The sequence below is a fragment of the Chiloscyllium plagiosum genome, chromosome 12, assembly GCF_004010195.1.
Source record: "Chiloscyllium plagiosum isolate BGI_BamShark_2017 chromosome 12, ASM401019v2, whole genome shotgun sequence".
Taxonomy (NCBI): Eukaryota; Metazoa; Chordata; class Chondrichthyes; order Orectolobiformes; family Hemiscylliidae; genus Chiloscyllium; species Chiloscyllium plagiosum.
Genome location: NC_057721.1, coordinates 82,069,738 through 82,092,224, shown reverse-complemented (window position 1 = coordinate 82,092,224; position 22,487 = coordinate 82,069,738). Strand labels below are relative to the sequence as shown.

General features: G+C 42.0%; 1 protein-coding gene across 1 annotated transcript in view; it reads left to right on the top strand.

The window, feature by feature from the left end:
* The window catches only part of gbe1b (glucan (1,4-alpha-), branching enzyme 1b), a 611,336-nt gene that overhangs the window by 533,683 nt on the left and 55,166 nt on the right, over window positions 1-22,487 (top strand). Inside the window, exon 14 of the mRNA XM_043701429.1 lies at window positions 12,172-12,302. Coding sequence (XP_043557364.1) covers window positions 12,172-12,302 — 131 coding nt within the window. The remainder of the gene's footprint in view (window positions 1-12,171; window positions 12,303-22,487) is intronic.

The window sequence follows — 22,487 nt, the reverse complement described above, 5'->3', positions numbered from 1 at the left end:
TGGCTCTTCTGAGCTCTCTCTTTAGGTCTTTCCTGGCTACCTTGTAACCCTCAAGCGCCCTAACTGAGCCTTCACATCTCATCCTAACATAAGCCTTCTTCTTCCTCTTGACCAGAGATTCCACTTCCTTCGTAAACCACTGCTCCCGCGCTCTATAGCTTCCTCCCTGCCTGACAGGTACATACTTATCTACTTTCTGTCTCCTGTTGCCCAGCCAGTTCTCTATCCATCTAGCTAGTACACCCTGGAACCCATGCAATTTCACTTTCTCCATCAGCCTACCATGGGGAACCTTATCAACCGCCATCCTGAAGTCCATGTATATGACATCTACAGCCTTCCTTCAACAATCAATTTTGTCACTTCCTCAATGAATTCTATTAAGTTGGTAAGACGTGGCCTTCCCTGCATAAAACCATGCTACCTATCACTGATAAGCCCATTTTCTTACAAATGTAAATAGATCCTATCCCTCAGTATCTTCTCCAGCAGCTTCCCTACCACTGACATCAGGCTCATCGGTCTGTAATTACCTGGATCATCCCTGCTACCCTGCTTGAACAAGAGGACATTAGAAATTCTCCAGTCCTCCTGGAACGTGCCCATGTTCAAGGATGCTGCAAAGAAATCTGTTAAGGCCCCAGCTATTTAATCTCTCACTTCCCTCAGTAATGCGGGATAGATCCCATCTGGACCTGGGGACTTGTCCACCTTAATGTCTTTTAGAATAACAGGTCAGGCAGCATCTGAGGAGCAGGAGAGTCAAGGTTTCAGGCATAAGTCCTTCATCAGGAATTTGGGTTTATCCCCAAAATGTCAATTCTCCTGCTCCTCGGATCCTGCCAGACCTGCTGTGCTTTTCCAGCACCACACTCCAGACTCTAATCTCCAGCATCTGCAATCCTCACTTTCTCCTCCCTGCCTTTTAGAATACCCAACACTTTCCTCCCTCCTTATGCCGACTTGACTTAGAGTGACCAAACATCTATCACTAAGCTCAACATCCGTCATGTGTCTCTCCTCGGTGAATACCGATGCAAAGTACTTATTAGGAATTTCACCCATTTTCTCTGACTTCATGCATAACTTTCCTCCTTTGACCTTGAGTGGGCCAACCCTTTCTCTCATTGTCCTCCTGCTCCTTATATACGAATAAAAGGCTTTGGGATTTTCCTTAACCCTATTTGCTGAAGATATTTCATGACCCCTTTTAACCTGCTTAAATCTTCGTTTCAGATTGGTCCTATATTCCTGATGTTCTTCGAAAGCTTCATTTGTTTTCAGTCACCTAAACCTAATGATTGCTTCCTTTTTCCTCTTAGCTACGCTCACAATTTCACCTGTCATCCATGATGCCTTAATCTTGCCATTTCTGTCCCTCATTTTTCACAGGAACATGTCTGTCTTGCACTCTAATCAACCTCTCTTTAAAAGCCTCCCACATACCAAACATGGATTTACCTTCAAACAGCTGCTCCCAATCTACATTCCCAGCTCCTGCCCAATTTTGGTATAGTTGGCCTTCCCCCGGTTTAGCTCTTCCTTTAGGACCACTCTCATCTTTGTCTCAGACTAATCCCTGCTGAAACTTAAACCATCTGGCTGGGCTCATCCCCCGGTTTAGCTCTTCCTTTAGGACCACTCTCGTCTTTGTCCATGAGTATTCTAAAACTTACGGAATTGTGATCACTATTCTCAGACTAATCCCTGCTGAAACTTAAACCATCTGGCTGGGCTCATTCCCCAAAACCAGGTCCAGTATAGCCCCTTCCCAAGTTGGACTATTTACTAACTGCTCTAGAAAACCCTCCTGGATGCTCCTTACAAATTCTGCACCATCTAGATCTCCAAAACTAAGTGAATCCCAGTCAATATTGGGAAAATTAAAATCTCCCATCACCACCACCCTGTTGCTCCTACATCTTTCCATGATCTGTTTACATATTTGTACCTCTATCTCATGTTCGCTGTTGGGAGGCCTGTAGTACAGCCCCAACATTGTTACCACACCCTTCATCTTTCTGGCTCTGCCCATATTGCCTCACTGCTTGAGTCCTTCATCTTGCCCTCCTTCAGCACAGCTGTGATATACTCTCTGACCAATAATGCAACTCCTCCATCCCTTTTACCTTCCTCTCTATCCTGCCTGAAGCATCTGTATCCCGGGATATTTAGTTGCCAATCATACCCTTCCCTCAAACAAATCTCAGTAATAGCAATAACATCACACTCCTAGATACTAATCCAAGCCCTAAATTAATCTGCCTTATGTATTACACTTTTTGCATGAAAACAAATGCACCCCAGACCACTTGTCCCTCTGCATTCATCATCTGCTCCCTGTCTCCACTTCCCCTCGGTCACTCTGACTTCATTATCTCGTTCCTTACAGGCTTTAGTTACTACCTCCTTATTGTCCAGTAACAACCTCATTTGGTTCCCATCACCCTGCCACATTTACTTAAACACCACCCAACAGCGTGAGCAAAACCACCCCCTCAGACATTAATTCCAGTCTGGCCAAGGGGTAGACCGTCCAGTTTGCAATAGTTCCACCTCCCCAGAACTGGTCTCAAGCCATACATTCATCCTGCTATTCTATCATTTCTACACTGACTTGCACGTGGCACTGGTAGCAATCCTGAGATTACTAACTCTGAGGTTCTACTTTTTTGACTGGGCCCCTAACTCCCTAAATTCTGTTTGTAGGACCTCATCCCGTTTTTTTACCTATGTCATTGGTGTCTATATGTACCATGACAGCTGGCTGTTCACCCTTCCCCTTCAGAATGTCCTGCAGCTGATCTGAGACATCCCTGATCCGTGCACCTGGGAGGCAACATACCATTTGGGTGTCTCGGTTTCGACCACAGAACCGCCTATCTACTTCCCTTATAATTGAATCCCCTCTGACTATAGCCCTTCCACTTTTTTTCCTGCCCTTCTGTGCAGCAGAGCCAGCCACGGTGCCATGAACCTGTCTACTGCTGCCTTCCCCTGGTGAGCCATCTCCCCCAGCAGAATCCAAAACGGCATACCTGTTTTGGAGAGAGATGACCACAGGGGACACCTGCACTGTCTTCCTACTCTTTCTGTGCCTTTTGGTCACCCATTCCCTTTCTCCCTCAGCAATCCTAATCTGCAATGTGACCAATCCGTTAAACATGCTATCCACGACTACCTCAGTTTAGCTAGATAGATCCCTACAGTGTGGAAACAGGCCCTTCAGCCCAACAAGTCCACACTAACCCTCCGAAGTGTATCCCATCCAAACCCATTCCCCTACCCTATTACTCGACATTTACCCTGCATAATGCATCTAACCTACACATCCCTGATCAATATGGGGCAATTCAGCATGGCCAATCCACCTAACCTGCACGCCTTTGGCTTGTGGGAGGAAACCGGAGCTCCTGGAGGAAACCCATGCAGACACTGGGAGAAAGTGCAAACTCCACACAGTCGCCCAAAGATAGAATCTAATCCTGGCGCTGTGAGGTAGCAGTGCTAGCCACTGTGCTGGCCTGAGCCATGCTCGAAAGTGAGTCCATCCACAGCTCCAGAGCCACCATGTGATATAATAAGAGCTGCAGCTGGCCACACTTCCTACATGTGAAGAAGTCAGGGATGTTAGCCGCGTCCCTGAGGTCTCATATTGAGTAAGAGGAGCATAACACAAGTCTGGAATCTCCTGCCATTCTTACTCTAAACCTTAACTTAGTCCAACTATAATATCAAATTATAGATAAATGAAAAAGGAAAAACAGAAAATGTTTTACTAAATCTCACAATAAAAAAGAAAGAGGAAAAGCTTACCTTCTCAACACACCACAGAATTTTATTTGGTTAGAGGAGAAGGGCCGTGTCCTAAACTAAACATGTCATGTCTCAGGTTCAGCCACTGCCCAAATATATCAGTTCACTCACCTTCTCAAATCGACCATTCCCAAAATGAAAAAAAAGATTTACCTTCCGGGCAGCCCCATGGTTCTCGCTCTCATGTTCTCACTGCTGCAAAATGGAGGCTGCTGATGCTCAAGTTCAGACTTTTTTGAGGGAAACTTACCTTCCCCTGGTCTCACTGTCTTGTGTGATGAACTTGGTTGATAACATATTTTTATTTAAAACTTGATATAGATAGGTATTTAATTGGTCAGCTTGGTAACTGTAAAAAAAGGCATTGTTATTTTATATTGTAACTGGTGGAGTTGTGGAACTGGAGGAACAGTGTAATTTTCCACCTTCAGTCATGGCAGCATGCTCATGACAACAAAAACCAGAGTGATGAACACATGGAACAGATCAAGGAGAGTCACAGTTAGATAGGATAGTGAAGAAGGCGTTTGGTATGCTTTCCTTTATTGGTCAGAGTATTGGGTACAGGAGTTGGGAGGTCATGTTGCGGCTGTACAGGACATTAGTTAGGCTACTGTTGGAATATTGCGTGCAATTCTGGTCTCCTGCCAGAGGAAATGGTGGAGGCTAGTACAATTGCAACATTTAAAAGGCATTTGGATGGGTATATGAATAGGAAGGGTTTGGAGGGATATGGGCCAGGTGCTGGCAGGTGGGACTAGTTTGGGTTGGGATATCTGGTCGGGTTGGACCGAAGGGTCTGTTTTCATGCTGTATATCTCTATGACTCTATAACTGCAACATAAAAGATCCACTTGAACTGTCTTAAAAATAACTTTTAAATGCAATGAGTCTTACCAAGTAGAAAATGGTGAAAACCATTATATGTGCAGCAAAATCCTGCAAACAGCAATGAGACAAGATATTAATTATTCCACGTTACACTGGTATTGGCTCAGTCATTGGCTCTGGCAGTGAAATAGCTCCTCCTTTCTTCAGTTATGTTGTAAATCATTGACGCCTACTTGAAGCATTAGAAACAGATGGCTTGATGTCTCATCTGAAGTATATACCTTCAACAGTGCAGCATTCCTGCAATACTGGCCTGGAACATCTCTCCAGATGGTGCAGTAAACCTGTAATTAGACAAATAAGCAGGGAGAGAGAAGCAAACATTTTACACAAAATAAGCCTCAAAGCCATCCATGATGCTTGGTTGTGGCAGCTCAGCATAATGCACATCACCAACAACAACACTGATCTTGAAAATTGTTCTGACATCTTCAGTCACAGCCTTTATATCTGTTCCCTCCAAATTCTGAGTAAAATCTATAAAAATACATCTTGTAGCTAAAAAATAAAGCTTAGGATTTTAAAACTATAACATTGTAATTAATTACACCTCAGTAATTTACACAAGTAAATGACCAGCATCTGTTCTTGTAATAACAGGATTGGGCTATGTAATGATTGCTGCATTGTTTCTAATAAGATGCACTTTCTCTGTGGTTTGCACTGGTCTCTTATTTGGACTGATGAGTCAATTAGTTAGTGTTCTTGCACAAATAATGATGAATGATGCTAACTCGTAGGATTGTGAACAACCACCTTCCTGCCTCTGCACAGCCCATGTATTCTCTTGCGTTTGATTGGATTAGTCATGAAAAATAATCAGAATAAAATAATAGGTGACTCAGAGTATGCTGGTAGATAATGCATATAGATTTTCTTCCACACGAGCTTGCAGTATATTCCCCTTACTACTTAAATATTCCTACCATCTTCTAAACCTAATGCTATTACCATAACTTCTACCCTGACTGCAGTGTATGTCCACATCAGTAAATATGAACTGAGAATGTCCAGTTCTGTGTTTCTCCCTCAGTGGATACCAGTCTCATTTCTTAGTCAGATTGTTTTTGATGCAAGTACTATTCTCGGACATGAGTCATAATCCAGACTGATTTCTGATATAGTACTGAGTAAGTGCTGCATTGTCAGAGGTTATCATCTTTTGGGTTAGATGTTAAATCAAAACATCATCTACATAACAGATCCCATGACACTACTCCAACAAAAAGTAGGGATGTTCTTCAAGGGTTCTAGCCATTATTTATCCCTCCATCTCATTACTGAACAGATAATCTGGTTATTTTCCAATTGAGGCAACTTGCTTTGTGAAAATTCACAGTCATGTTGTACAATGACTACACCTTGTTGGCTAAAAAGCAGTTTGGGAAGTTTCAAGGTTATGAAAGTTGTTATTTAAATGAATGCAATTCTTTTCCCAATGACCAATTCTCCATGTTGCTCTGTACAAGTGAAGGTGTTGGATGTAGTGCCAATCAAACAGGCTGTATTGTCCTCAATTTTGCAGAGCTTCCTAAGTGTTGATGGAGCTGCAGTCATTCAGGCCAATAGAGAATATTTCATCACACTCCTGACTTGTGTGTTATAGATGGTGTGTTACTCCCTGCAGAATCTCTAACCTCTGATCTGCTCTTAGAATAGAATAGAAATTTATTGTCAGATGTACTTTTACATGAAAAATACAGTGAAATGTTTTATAAGGCACCCAACCACGGCACCTACATCAATGACAGGAGTCATAGATAATAAGTTTTAGAAAAGTAAAGATTGGTGAAGTTGCAGATTGTGAGGAGGATTGTTAGAGGATACAGACCAGTTGGAGGCATGGGCAGAAAAATGGCAGATGGAGTTTAATCCAGATAAATGTCAGTTGTTGCATTTTGGAAGGTCAAGTACAGGTGGAAATTGTACAATGAATGGTAGAACCCTTAGAAGTAATGATTTGCAGAGGGATCTGGGTGTGCAGGTCCACAAAGCACTGAAGGTGGCAGCGCAGGTAGATAAGATAGCAAAATGCATGATGTGGAGGTGTGGCTTTGAACTGGGGTAGACAAAGTTAAAAATCACACAACACCAGATTCTCGTCCAACATGTGCTTCCAGACAAACCTGTTGGACTGTAACCTGGTGTTGTGTGATTTTTAATTTCATTGGAAGGGGCATTAAGTATAAAGATTGACAAGTTATTCTGCAGCTCTATAGAACTTCAGTTAGGCCACATTTGGAATATTGTGTACAGTTCTGGTCACCACACTACCAGAAGGATGTGGATGCTTTGGAGAGGGTACAGAAAATGTTTACCAGGATGTTGCCTGGTATGGGGGATTTTAGCTGTGAAGAAAGGTTGATTAGACTGAGTTTGTTTTCACTGGAGGAGGTTATGGGGCAACCTAACAGAAGTTTGTAACATTGTGAATGGCATGGATAGTGTGGAATGTATGAGGCTTTTTCCCAGGCTGGAGGGATCAATTTCTAGGGGATACAGATTCAAGATGAGAGGGCGGATGTTTAAAAGAGATGTGCAAGGCAGGATTTTCACACAAAAGGTGGTGAGTGCCTGGAATGCACTGCCAGAGGGGGTGGTGGAAGCAGATACAATAGTAGCATTCATGAAGCACCAGGACGAAAACATGAATAGGAAGGGAATAGAGGAAGCGGTCCTATAAGTGAGGACAGGTTTAGTATGGAAGGGCAAAATGTGTTGGCACAGGCTTAGAGGACCAAAGGGCCTGTTTCTGTGCTGTACTGTTCTTCGTTCTTCTTTGTTGTTTGTTCTAAAATTAAGATAAAGTTTATCACAGTTCAGTTAACAGCACCTTGACTCAGGGAAAGCCTAGTTAAGGAATGAATGGAAACTCTAAAGGCGCAGCCAGGACAAGCCAACCATGTTGGGTCGCTGGAACACTGGGCTAGAAGCCTCCACCGAAGCAGACCACCACGCCAGGCTGAGACCTGCTACGCCTCTCAAACAGCAGGAAGTTAAAGACAACGAAGACCTCTATGTGGGGACAAGACCACCACACCGGGAGACCGCCACGTTGTGCTGATACTGCCGCCGCTCCTTCAGGCAGCTGGGCCCAGCCTCAGACCCAGAGCCTCAGCCTAGCCTGCCAATCTGTGCCGGGAAGTCAGCTCTTTGCTCACTGAGAGACCCCGGGTTGGTGTGGAGTTGATGCCCATGCTGGAGACCTCCTCTCTCACCTGCCTCTCTCCAGATCCAAGAGTAAAGACCACAAAACAAAAAGAAAGAAAGGAAAAAGAATCCGAAGATAGCTAAAGAAAACAAATAGAAAGCTGGCAAGAGCAGACGGTCCCAGGCTTAGCCCACCTAGTCCATTACCATTTTAACCTGCTGTTGTAGCCACTGTGTTTATCTGGCTGGTCCAGTTGGGTTTCTGAACACTGGTAATACCCAGGATGTTGAGAGTAAGGGATTCAATGACGGTAGCACCACTGAACAGCACCAAGGGAAAATGGTTAGATTCTCTCTTTCTGGAGATTTTACAAATGCCAGGCAATAGTTACGTTACTTGACACTTGCCAGCCCAAGTCTGAACATTATCCAGGTTTTCCTGTAAATGGACACAGACTTCCTCCATACCCGAGAATTTGTAAATGGGAAACATTGTACAATCATCTGTAAACATCCCCTCTTCGGTCCTTATGATGGAGAGAAGGTCATTGATGAAGCAGCTGCAGGTGGTTGGGCCTAGGACACTATCCTGAGGAACTCCTTCAGTGATAGCCTGGAACTGACATCATTGACCTCCAGCAACCACAACCATCTTGCTTTGTGCCAGGAATGACTCTAACCAGCAGACAGTTTGCCCCCAATACCTGTTGATTCCACTTTTGCCAGGGTTCCTTGATGCCAAACTCAGTTAAGGACAGTCCCTGTCTGTAATCTCTGGAATTCAGCTCTTGTTTGAAACAAAGCTGTAATGAGGTCAGGAGCTGAGTGGCCCTGATGGAACTCAAGCTGAAGATCTGTGAGTCGGTTATTATTTTTGTAAATGCTGCTTGAGATCATTGTCAGTAACGTCATCTATCATGTTGCTGATTGGCAAGGATTGGCTGTTGTAGTAGTAATTGGCCGCATTGGATTTGTCCTACTTTTTGTGTACAGGACATACCTGGGCAATTTTCAGGTTGTCAGCTAGATGCCAGTGTTGTAGTTGTACTGGCACAGCTTAAGTAGGGTTACAGTTGTTTCTGCACAAATCTTTAGTACCGTTGCTTAATGATGTCAGGGCCCACTGCCCTTATAGTATATAATGCCTTCAGTCACTCTTTGAGATCATGTGAAGTTAATTGACTTGGCTGAAGAGTCGTATCTGTCTGAAAGCCTTATAAGGAAGCTGATTAGCTCGTCCACTTGATACTTCTGATACAAGATTGTTGCAAATCCTTCAGCATTGCCATCATTGCAGATAGATATATTTTAATTGTCTACCACAATTCGCGACTAGATATAACAAGAATGCAGCATTTCAATCTGATCTGTGGTTTGCGGATTGGCTTTAGCCTATTTGTTTCATGTGTTTGCCACGCAAAAAGTGCCATGAATGTAGCTTTAGGAGAAAGTGAGGGCATTCCTAATGAAGAGCTTATGTTCGAAATGTCGACACTCCTGCTCCTCAGATGCTGCCTGACCGGCTGTGCTTTCCTAGCGCCACACTTTTTGACCATGATGTAGCTTTACTCGATTAAAATCTCCTTTTTAGGTATGACTGATGCCGATTGTAGTATGCTTTCCTGCACTCTTCAGTGGTCCAGGGTTGACCTTTCAGCTCGATAGTCATGGAACAATGGGGAATATGCCTGGCCATGTAATTACCTAATCTAGCAGTGATGAAAATCAACCACATCTTGAGGGTTTAGAGTCACATCTAAGTCAGAACAGGTAATGATTAATTTCCTTCAAGGACATTAATAAACCAAATAGGCTTTAGCAACACTTACCAGTGGTTTTATGTTTGCCATTAGACTAATATCAAATATTTATTGATATATTGTCTACAGGAATAGTACCAGAAGACTGGAAGATAGCAAATGCTGTTCCCTTGTTCAAGAAAGGAAGTAGAGACAACCCTGGTAATTATAGACCAGTGAGCCTTACTTTGGTTGTGGGTAAAGTGTTAGAAAAGGTTGTAAGAGATAGGATTTATAATCATTTTGTTTGGAATAAGTTGATTATGAATAGTGAGCAAGGTTTTGTGAAGGGTAGGTCATGCCTCACAAACCTTATTGAGTTCTTTGAGAAGGTGACCAAACAGGTGGATGAGGGTAAAGCTGTTGATGTGGTGTATATGGATTTCAGTAAGGCATTTGATAAGGTTCCCCATGGTAGTCTACTACACAAAATAAGGAGGCATGTGATTGAGGGTGATTTGGAGGTTTGGATCAGAAATTGGCTAGCTGAAAGAAGACAGAGGGTGGTGGTTGATGGGCAATGTTCATCCTGGAGTTCAGTTATTAGTGGCGTATCGCAAGGATCTTTTTTTTTAGATTACTTACAGTGTGGAAACAGGCCCTTCAGCCCAACAAGTTCTTACCAACCCTCTGAAGAGCAATCCACCCAAACCCATTCCCCTACGTTTACCCTTTCAACTAACACTACGGGCAATTTAGCATGGCCAATTCACCTAACCTGCATATTTCTGGGCTGTGGGAGGAAACCGGAGCACCCGGAGGAAACCCACTGCTGTTTGTCATTTTTATAAATGACCTGGATGAAGGCATAGAAGGATGGGTTAGTAAATTTGCCGATGACACTTGGGTCAGTACAGCTGTAGATAGTGACAAAAGATGTTGTAGATTACAGAGGGACTTAGATAAACTGCAGAGCTGGGCTGAGAGGTGGCAAATGGAGTTTAATGCAGAAAAGTGTGAGGTGATTCACTTTGGAAGGAGCAACAGGAATGCAGAGTAGTGGACTAATGGTAAGATTCTTGGTAGTGTAGATGTGCAGAGAGATCTCAGTGTCCATGTATACAGATCCCGGAAAGTTACCATCCAGGTTGATGGGCTGTTAAGAACCCATACGGTGTGTTAGCTTTTATGAGTAGAGGGATCGAGTTTCAGAAACATGAGGTCATGCTGCAGCTGTACAAAACACTGGTGCGGCCGCACTTGGGAGTATTGCGTGCAGTTTTGGTCACTATTATAGGAAGGAAGTGGAAACTTTGGAAAAGGTTCAGAGGAGATTTACTAGGATGTTGCCTGGTATGGAGGGAAAATCTGACTGTAAAGGTTGAGGGACTTGAGGCTGTTTTCATTAGAGAGAAGAAGGTTGAGAGGTGACTTAATTGAGACATATAAGATAATCAGAGGGTTAGACAGGGTGGACAGGGAGAGCGCAGCAAGTCAGGCAGCATCCAAGGAACAGGAGAATCGATGTTTCGGGCATAAGCCCATCTTCAGGAAGGGCTTATGCCCGAAACGTCGATTCTCCTGTTCCCTGGATGCTGCCTGACCTGCTGCGCTTTTCCAGCAACATATTTTCAGCTCTGATCTCCAGCATCTGCAGTCCTCACTTTCTCCTCGTGGACAGGGAGAGCCTTTTTCCTCTGATAGTGAAGGCTACCTTGAGGGGATATAGCTTTAAATTGAGGGATGATAGACAAAGGACAGATGTCAGAGGTAGTTTCTTTACTCAGAGAGTAGTAGGGGTGTGGAACACACTGCCTGCAGCAGTTGTAGACTCACCAATTTTATGGCACTTAAGTGGTCATTGGATAGGCATAAGGGCGAGAATGGAATAGTGTAGGTTAGATAGGCTTCAGATTGGTTCCACAGGTCGACGCAACATCGAGGGCTGAAGGGCCTGTACTGCGTGGTATTGTTCTATGTTCTATATGAATTAAATTTCACCATCTTCCATGGTAGGATTTGAACTCATGTTCCCGGAACAATTATCTAATGCTCTGGGTTACTAGTCCAGTAAATTGCTCCTCTCTGTCAGGGTCGCTGAGCCTTTTGTAAGTGGAAACTGTTTCTTCCTACCTAATTAATGTCCTTCACAATTTTGAACTATCTATTAAATCTTCCCTTAAGAGTCTTCTCTTAACCTTGTGTCTACTAATTAAAGCAGTCTCAGGTTCTCTGGTCTGTACATCATACCATAAAATGTTTTTTCTCAAGTGTAATACAGAGATGGGACTATAGAGATTGTAATTTATTTCACAGAGCTGAGTTCCCACCAATACAGCACTCCTTTCTTATGACACTAATGGAGGAGCAATTGTAGTAATTTCAGCAGAGAAGGAACCATTAGTCCCATTTGTGCCAGTGCCAATTTGGAACTGTCTGGATTGATCTGTCAAAGTGTTTCTGGAACTGGGGAATTACTGGTGAAACAGTATGGTGCACTTCCACTGTAGTTCAGTCTTATCTAAGTGTTTATTAATAATGTTTTTTTTGCAATTCCTCCCCCCAACTCGGCCAGGCCTACGTGAGTGAGAAACATGAGGGGAACAAGGTGATTGCCTTCGAGCGTGCAAATCTTCTTTTTATCTTCAACTTCAACCCTGAAAAGAGTTTCCCCGACTACAGAGTGGGAATAGATCGACCTGGGAAGTATCCTTTACAGAAGGTTTGGCCATGTGTGTTGTTGGTGTGGTTTGTATCAATGTTTTGCCACAGTTTGTGAATGAACCATGTGTGATTACATTGCTTTTGAGTTAGTCGTGGCTTAATTGGCAAATGTGCACCAGTAATCATGCTGCACTGTTCCCCAAAACAGGGAAAGATCACAAAACGTCTAAATCCCAATTACATCACCGAAATGACCAGCTTGCCTGATTGACTGCTATTCAGGATAAAAGTATTTCACACCAGGCTTAATCAAGGATCTCTTCCCGATAACACACTTAATTTTAGCAAACAACAGAGACAAGAAAGTACTTCTAATCTTCTATTATGCAACTTAAACTACACTGTTCAGAAAACCCCAAGTACTCACAGACTCAATCACAATTACGAAGGACAGAATACAGATAGTTTAATGCACCTACTCTGGGCACAAAACGAATCTTAACAGGGTAAGCAAAATTTGTAAGATCGAAAATTCAAACCAGAAGGTGAAAAGTCCTAGCAATTCTGTAGGTTCTTTGATTCAAAGGTTGATCCAGGTCTAGTCTTGTTAGAATTCTTTCAGTTAAATTTCCTTGTGCTGTATCACACTGCTCAAAACATGTAGTGTCTAATTTCCAAGTTGCAAAACTCCCCTGGTTTTCCAGTAAAAACAGTTCATTTTCCATTTCAGTTTAAAGTTTCAAAGAAAAAATGTCTGGTCCCTTAAAAGTTCCAAAGCATTGCATTGCATCTGTGCACAGAAGCAAACCATTTGGCCCAACAGGTCTGTGCTGGTCTTTATGCTCTACATAAACTGTTTCCCATTCTTCTACTGGTTACCCAATCAGCGTAGTTTTCTATTATGTCTTTATTTCATCTCTATCGATATACAACTACAATCATCCCTCTGAATCTCTGAGGGTTCTATTCCTGAGAAACCCGCACATGATAAATTTTGAGAAATGTGGAGCTCGTTTAACAATAGGGTTAAAGTCACAGATGCATGAATTTTGCCTGCAGAATATTTGTAACAATATATATTTCTGACTTCAAGTTTTTGTCTCATCACGACAAGGGTCAGCAGCACTGTCACTGTCCCTATGTCTACACAGTTGCATTCTTCTGCAACTGTAAAGGCCTCTATCAGGTCAGTCCTCAACCTTCCCTTTTCTGGAGTGGAGAACCTTAGCTTGTTCAGGCTTCCCTGACAGTTACCTCTTGTCACCCTTGTTGAGGTTGGGCAAAATTGTGCATTAATTAGGTTGTCACTCTCCAATGACAGTACTATGATTATTTGCTGAACGAATAACCTTGAGATGAGTTCATCTTCTATTATGGTAGTTTAGACTTGAGTTTAGTTGTAAAAGCTTCTGGTTTACTGCAGACTCCATGACTCATATCGAATCATTTTCTTTTAAAGAAAAACAACTGATTCATTAATTCCCTTGAAGTGAAGTCCGACCTGCCATCCTTACCCAGTGTGGGCCTATAATTGACTAGATTTGGAAATGGAGGTAGGAATTTTAAAATTGTGGTTTTGTTCCTTGGTCAGGCAATGGAGGTCAGTGGACAAAGGCTGCTGGCGAAATGGGACTTGGTGAGAGTTAGGGTGCAGTTTGTGTCAATGTCAAATTTCCAACTGCTGCAGTCCCTCTGCTCATGCTGTTCGGAGAAAATGACTGAGAATACATCCCGACAGATTTCTCTAGATCGTTAAGTGACTGATGATTATCCACTCATGATTATCTTCATTCACTTCCCATTGTCAAGGCAATTTTCTTTCTAGCCAGCTAATTTACTATTGATTTTGAGCCTTGCACCAAGTCTGTAGATTTCCTCCTGTTTTAATACTCCATAATGGTTCTTTAACTGACAATCTTTGAAAGTTAACTACCAAAATTTGCAAGAGGAAAGTCTTCTTGTAATGAAGCCTCATTGCAAAGTCTACTAACACCAGTCTTTTCGTACCTGACACATTTTGATCTTTCAATTCAAAATATTAAATGCTGATGATGTTATTTCATTTGTTTTACTGTTATGATTAAGACCAAAATGTACCGACTGTCAATGTCTGACATGCTCTGGAAGGTCATCCACTCTCTGCTGGCTCCACTACATGAGCATGTAATAAACTTTTAGCAAAATACCATCAGATTTAAAGAACCTATTCCTTTCCAGAGAATATCTCCATTTGCTAAATGGTACTGAATTAACTTGTAAAATTTTATAACACTATGATCTCCATCTAATCGCTAATTCATAATTGAGGTGTTTGTGTGAGGGGCAGAGGTGAACAGGTTTAATCGGTTGTCATTCCTCCACAGTGTAGTGGAGCTGTAAGCATGGAGATGGAGCACCTCAGATGTTATAGAGCAGGAAGATCTGTAATGATGTGTTACAGTAGCATTGTCAGATTAATCTAGGTTCTGCCATACCCAGCACTGCATCTCCAGCCATTAATGAACAGAGATAAGGTTAGTTGAGTGAATTACCAATATGTGGCCTCTTGAAGCTTGTGAATATATTGTGACTCTAATGCTTTGTATATTGCTTTGAAGTTTATTTATTCATGTGCCCTTCTCTGTTGTATTGTGTATAAGATGGAATGTGAAATTGTAAAAAGGTTCAAGGCAATTTATTTGGTTTCTTAATTTTCGATGCATCTCTTCATCAAAATACTTTGTACAATTTATAGTGAAGTGCATTGTTAGAGTAAGCAAGTCCACCAGGCATTCTACACTCCAAACAGAGTCATAGAGATGTACAGCACGGAAACAGACCATTCAGTCCAACTCGTCCATGCCGACCAGATATCCTAAACTAATGTAGTCCCACCTGCCAGCACCTGGCCCATATCCCTCCAAACCCTTCCTATTAATTTACCCATCCAGATGCCTTTTAAATGTTGCTGTCGTACTAGACTCCACCACTTCCTCTGGCAGCTCATTCCATACACGTACCACCCTCTGCGTGAAAACATTGTCCCTTAGGTCTCTTTTATATCTTTCCCCTCTCACCATAAATCTATGCCCTCTAGTTCTGGACTCCCCATCCCAGGGAAAATATTTTGTCCATTTACCCTATCCATGCCCCTCATGATTTTATAAACGTCTATAAGGTCATCTCTCAGCATCCGACCTACAGGGAAAACAGCCTCAGCCTATTCAACCTCTCTCTATAGCTCAAATCTTCCAACCCTGGCAACATCCTTGTAAATTGTTTCTGAACCCTTTCAAGTTTCACAATATCCTTCTTATATGAAGGAGATCAGAATTGCACGGAATATTCCAAAAGAGGCCTAACTAATGTCCTGTACAGCCGCAATATGACCTCCCAACTCCTGTACTCAATACTCTGACTAGTAAAGGAAAGCATACTAAACTCCTTCACTATCCTATCTACTTGCGACTCCACTTTCAAGAAGCTATAAACCTGCACTCCAAGGTCTCTTTGTTCAGCAACACTCCCTAGGACCTTACCATTAAGTGTATAAGTCCTGCTAAGGTTTGCTTTCCCAAAATGCAGCAAGTCGCAATTATCTAAATTAAACTTCATCTGCCACTTCTCAGTCCATGGGCCCATCTGATCAAGATCTTGCTGTAATCTGAGGTAATCTTCTTCGCTGTCCACTACACCTCCAATTTTGGTGTCTTTTTACTAACAATACCTCTTATGCTCACATCCAAATCATTTATATAAATGATAAAAAGCAGTGGACCCAGCACCGATCCTTGTGGCACTCCTTGTTTACCTGTTATTTACTGTCTATGCTACTTAACTCTGTGATCTGCCTGTATTGCTCGCAAGACAAAGCTTTTCACTGTGCCTCGGTACATGTGACAATAAATTCAATTCAATTCAATCCACTGGTCACAGGCCTCCAGTCTGAAAAACAACCCTCCACCACCACCCTTTGTCTTTTACCTTTGAGCCAGTTCTATATCCAAATGGCTAGTTCTCCCTGTATTCCATAAGATCTAACCTTGCTCACCAGTCTCCCATGGGGAACCTTGTTGAATGCCTTACTGAAATCCATATAGATCACATCCACTGCTCTGCTCTCATCAATCCTCTTTGCGTTTTTTGTAGAAGTAACAATCAAGTTTGTGAGACATGATTTCCCACGCACAAAGCCATGTTGACTATCCCTAATCGGTAAGGAATGGGACTAATTAGATAGCTCTATGAAAGAACTGGTGCAGGAACAGTGGGCCAAACAGTATTTTTTTTTGTGTAGCATCCTACAGACTACAGTGAAATCAATTAAATAATGCTTTATCTGCCTTTTTGGAGATGTTAGTTGATAGACAAATGTTGATCAGATTGCATGAACTCCTCATTCATCCCTCTTCAAACAGAACTATTGCATCTTTCAGAGTCTGTTCTATCCAGTGAGTTGGAGCTAGGTTTGTTTATTGAAAGATAAGATCAACATAGCATTCCCCTCAGTTGCACAATGGTCAGCCTGGTTCTCTGAACACCATCATACAGAAAGTTCTTGCATTGATACAGAGGCCTTTCATGACCTCAGTATGTTGTAAAACACTTCACAGTCAATGAAGTGTGTTTTAAGTGCAGTCACTCCTGTAATTAAGGTCAAAATGTCTCAGTGGTTGTGTATTCAATTCTCTTGAGGTTTTTTCTGTTTCTATTTTAGCCCATCAATAGCAATTACTTTGTGACAGAACTGCTCTATATTTTAGCTAAATCCTGTAACAACAGTAATTATATTGAATGCTGCACAGTTAAAATTGGTTTGGAAATATGAATGTAATTTCATTTTCACAGTACAGCATACTGAAGAGGCATTTTAATTTGAAAAATTGATACAAGCTATTTACTGGTACTGTAATTGACAAAATTGGTTCAGGTAAGTTATTCAGGGTGATGAGGGGCTCCAATTCAGAAGTTAAAACTGAGTTAGTAAGAAAACAGTAATTTGGAAAAACTAGATGTGGTCAGGAAGTACTTCCTAAAGATCTCTACTGGAGACAGAGTTTTGCTACATTTATAAATGACTTAGATAAGCGGGGTGTGGATTTGTATATCTGCATAGAGTTAGATGCTGCTAAGTTGCTAAAAGGCGTCGGTTAGCTCAGTTGGCCAGACAGCTGGTTTGCAATATTGTGACGCCAACAGCGTGACTTCAATTCCTGCACTGGCTGAGATTACCGAGACGGACTCCCCTCACCTCACCTAAGGCATGGTGGCCCTCAGGCTGAACTCACCATCAGTCATTCCCTCTCCCTAATGAAAGAGCAGCCATATGATCTGATAGACTAGGCTGACTTGACTTAATAGATGGCACAGTGAACAGTGTAGATGGGAAGTTGCAAAGCAACAGCAAAGGATAAGGTGAGTGGGAAAACTGGCTGATGGAATTCTGTTTGAGAACATCCACTTTATCTAAATGGTGAGAAGCCAGAGCCTATCATTGAAATATAATAATCCAACAATAGAAATCACTCAGAGTGAGTGGACAGTAACAGAAGACAGAGTTTTAAAGGTGAATGAAGTATTGGTCCTACAAGGATAGAAGTTATGTTACATCTATCCAAGGCTCCAGTTAAGTCACATCTGGAGTGCCGCATGCATATCTAGGCATAGCACATCAGAAAAGGTGTACAGAAAAACCTCAGTTATCCAATCGTCGGTTATTCAAACAAGATCTCAAGGTCCCATAAAAACGCTATCTGTTATCTGAACAAAATACTCCCACCTGTCTCATTCGGATAATCGAGGTTGTTCTGTAGTTAGAACTTAAGTGCGGCACAGATTCCTCCAGAATAGATTTGCTTAATCAACTACATTTACATTTTTTGAAGGTAACAGAGAGGGTAGGCTGTGGCAGTGCAGTAGTTGTAAATTTTCTGGATTTTCGTAAGTATATCAAAAGGAGCCACACAACATGGGCAGAGTCCTAGAATGTGGAAGCGGGGACAAATGATGGATATTATGGGACAGGTCAGATCCCAGTATAAAACCTGGCTTGAGATTTCTTTTTATAATTTGTTTACTATGACGGTCAGTCACTGACTCTCAACAGGCTGTCAATGTATTTTTAACAGAAGAGCATAAGTTTGCCAGAAGAAATAAACAGACCATGTTACATGCTTTAAGAACTATCAAAGGGTTCTGGTAGTGCAGTAATATTTTCCCTGCCTCTGGACTTGGAAGCCGAGGTTCAATTCCCTGTTCCACAAGTGTGTAATAACAGAATGATTGGAAAACATCTACAGCCAGTTTAAAATATATATATGAGAGCTGTCTGAAGTGGTCTCGTTACAAATATCAGAAAGAAAAGTTCAACTCTTTCACCCTAACAACAACCTCTCTGATGGTTCACCTTGTCTCCAGGCTGAAGTTCCCTGTTCATTTGGTACAGCTGTATTCTATCCCTTTTGGCCAATCTCTGCATTTACTTGATGCAAATTTTCAGTTAATTCTTCCTTTAACCTTTAAGCAAGCTTCAGACTCCATTCACTTGGAGTCTCCACTCCATTCTTTGAAAGTTGCCACTCAGGTGGATAGAGCTTGTAAGAAGGCCTATGGTGTATTAGCGTTCATTAGCAGAGGGATTAAATTCAAGAGTCGTGAGGTGATGTTGCAGCTGTATAGGACCTTGGTAAGGCCACATTTGGAGTACTGTGTGCAGTTCTGGTCGCCTCACTTTAGGAAAGATGTGGAAGCTTTGGAGAGGGTGCAGAGAAGATTTACCAGGATGTTGCCTGGAATGGAGAATAGGTCGTACGAGGATAGGTTGAGAGTGCTAGGCCTTTTCTCATTGGAACGGAGAAGGATGAGGGGTGACTTGATAGAGTTTTATAAGATGATCGGGGAATAGATAGAGTAGACAGTCAGAGACTTTTTCCCTGGGTACAACAGAGTGTTACAAGGGACATAAATTTAAGGTGAAGGGTGGAAGGTATAGGGGGGATGTCAGGGGTAGGTTCTTTACCTAGAGAGTGGTGGGGGCATGGAATGCGCTTACTGTGGGATGGTAGAGTCAGAATCTTTGGTGACCTTTAAGCGGCAATTGGATAGGTACATGGCTAGATGCTTAAGCTAGGACAAATGTTCGGCGCAACATGGTGGGCCGAAGGGCCTGTTCTGTGCTGTATTGTTCTATGTTCTATGTACTTATTTATTAAGAGTTTCCTTAAACTCATGTCTTTCACAACCCTCTGCTCTGGGTTTTCATTTCAGCCACTTGAGACGTTTGCCCACAGTCCTGCCTATTTTGATAACTGTTATTAACTATAACAATACTTTGCTGTAACTGACCTCTTATCTCCGACTGACCTTCTCTTTAATAACACTTAGTTTTATCTGTATCACTGTGTAATTGGACATATATGTAATAGCCCAATTTTCTCTTTGATTTTAAAAGCTATGTTATTCTACCCAGCTCTACTCCAAGGCTGTAAACTCTCGTTAAAAATGCATGTAAAAACTCAAAAAAAACTGAAACTCAAAAATGACATGTCTCCCATCCTCTTTACACATGCAATATATAAGTACCAATGAAGTTTTAGAATTGAAGTTCTCACACTGTTTTCCAATGAACCATCATCACACAGACTGGATTCCTAGCTTCAAGTCAGTCCAGGGCATGGGAATAAAGGGTAGTTATTCAGAGTAGTGGAAGATGGGAAGTGGTTTCCACAATTGCTTGGAGCACTGCCATTCATAATTGAATGATTTGTATTATGGAAACAAAAACATTATTTGTGAATTCACGAATGACACCAAATCAGGGTATGGTCCCTTATGACGATAGTATGGTCGCAAATTATAAGAGGACATTAGTACACTTCCAAAATGGGCAAATATTTAGCAAGTGAATTTTAACACAGCTGGTGAGGTGGAGTGTCCCAAATCTAGTGGTCTGAAAATTGGGACATTTTTAATTTTCAATTAACTTTATGGTGATGTGCGAGTTTTTCTGGTATCCAGTGTGGCGGGCAGTGCAACTACATTGCACATACAATATTGTATTGACAGCAAAAGAATCCATATCTCAAGCAGATGTTACTATCTTCATATGGTCCTTTAAGAGACATAATACTTTATGCCCACCTTCCCGTTATGCAATTGGCTTGCCCTGAATACAGCTGTCAAATGTGATTTGCAGAAGTTCACCAACCTGTGTCATATGCTTCCTATCATTGATGCAATTTTAGATCCTACGGACCACCTTCACTTTAAAATTTAGATCTCAGCAGTTCCAGTGTGATATCAGGAATCACTTCTCTCACAGTGCTCAGAATCTTGAATAATTTCCCTGGAAAAAATTGCTGACTCTTGCAAAACTGAAATTATTAGAAATCTGGGAAGGACTTGATAGAGATGGGGAAAAGATAACTGCATGGAACTGAGGGATATGCAGATAAAGTGGGTAGCTGGGACTAATTCATCAAGTAGACTTTGTCTAAAAATCTTCACCTGTTTCCCCCTCTCTCTTACAAATTGTAACTTCTGTTTTTAAAAACTGTAAAGAGATGATTGGAGGCTTTGAAGAACCAGAAGTGCAAGTGCTTTTGTCAACATCGTTAAAAGATAATATTTGCATTTATATTGTCATTTTCTGAGGTATTGAAAGACACAAAGTATTTCACAACCAATTAAATATTTTTGAAGTCTGATCGCTGTAGTTGAGTATGAAACACCGCAGCCAATTGATGCATAGCAGAATGCCATGACAACAGTGTGATAAAAGCCAGGTAATTTGTGACATTAGCAGAAGGATGAATTTTGTTTAACCCAGCACACCAGGGAGAAGTTACTTGCACTTCTTAATTACTCGATACTGATGGACTGGATATGTCTTTGACAGGGAACTATAGATGAATCTTGCCCAAAGGCTGAACAGTGTTGAAACAGCATCCAACAATGGTGGTATCTGCCTTTGCTCATTTTCAAGTTGCTGAAACCTCGGATTGGATCTGTGAGAGCAGCGATTGTAATCAGCTTTTGTTGAAATCCTCTCATTTGGCAGGACCTTAATCTTGCCCTATAAATAAACAATGTGATTGTTAGATTACAAGTGACTGTTTCGCATGGACCCGAAAAACTTAACAATTGTTAATTCGACCTTTCAGAAGCAAATAGGCTTTTAATTGGAAACTTCAAAGTCCATTGACTTTAGGAGTCATAGAGTCAAAGAGATATATACAACAGGGAATCAGGCCCTTTGATCCAAATCATCCATGCCAATCAGATAGCCTTTAATAAATCCAGTCTCATTTGGTCCATATTCCTCTAAACCTTTCCTATTCATATGACCCAGTCAGATAGCTTTTAAATATTGTAATCATTCCAGCCTCCACCATTTTCTCTGGCAGTTCATTCCATACGCGCACCACCCGCTGTGTGATAAAGGTGCCCTTTAGGTCCCTATTAAGTCTTCCCCTTCTCACTTTAAACCTATGCCCTCTAGTTTTGGGCTCCCCTACCCTTGGGAAAAGACCTTGCCTAAAGACTCTATCCACGCTCATCATGCTTTTATAAACCTCTATAAGGTCACTCCTCAGCCTCCAACGCTCCAGGGAAAACAGCCCCAACCTATTCAGCCTCTCCCCATAGCTCAAACCCTCCAACCCTGACAATGTCCTCAAAAATCTTTTCTGAACCTTTTGAAGTTTCACAACATCCCTCCTATAGGAGACAGACCAGAATTGCACCCAATACTCCAAAAGTAGCTAACCAACGTCCTGTACAGCTGCAACATGACCTCCCAACTCCTGTACTCAATGCACTGATCGGTAAAGGCAAAAATCTTCTTCACTATCCTATCTACCTGCAACTCCACTTTCAAGGAGCTATGAACCTGCACTCCAAGGTCTCTTTGCTCAGCAAAATTCCCCAGGACTTTATCACTAAGTGGAGACACTGAATGAATACTTTTTGTCAGTATTCAATCAGGAACAGGACATTGTTGTCAATGTGAGTACTGAGTCACAATTAAGTAGAATGGATGGCTTTGAGGTATGTAGAGAAGAGGTGTTGGAAATTCTGGAAAGGGTGAAAAGGGTGAACGTCCCCTGGGCCTGATGGCATTTATCCTAGGATTCTCCGGGAAGCAAGGGAGGAGATTGCAGAACCATTGGCCTTGATTTTTATGTCCTCAGTGTCTACAGGAATAGTGCCAGAAGACTGGAGGATAGCAAATGTGGTCCCCTTGTTCAA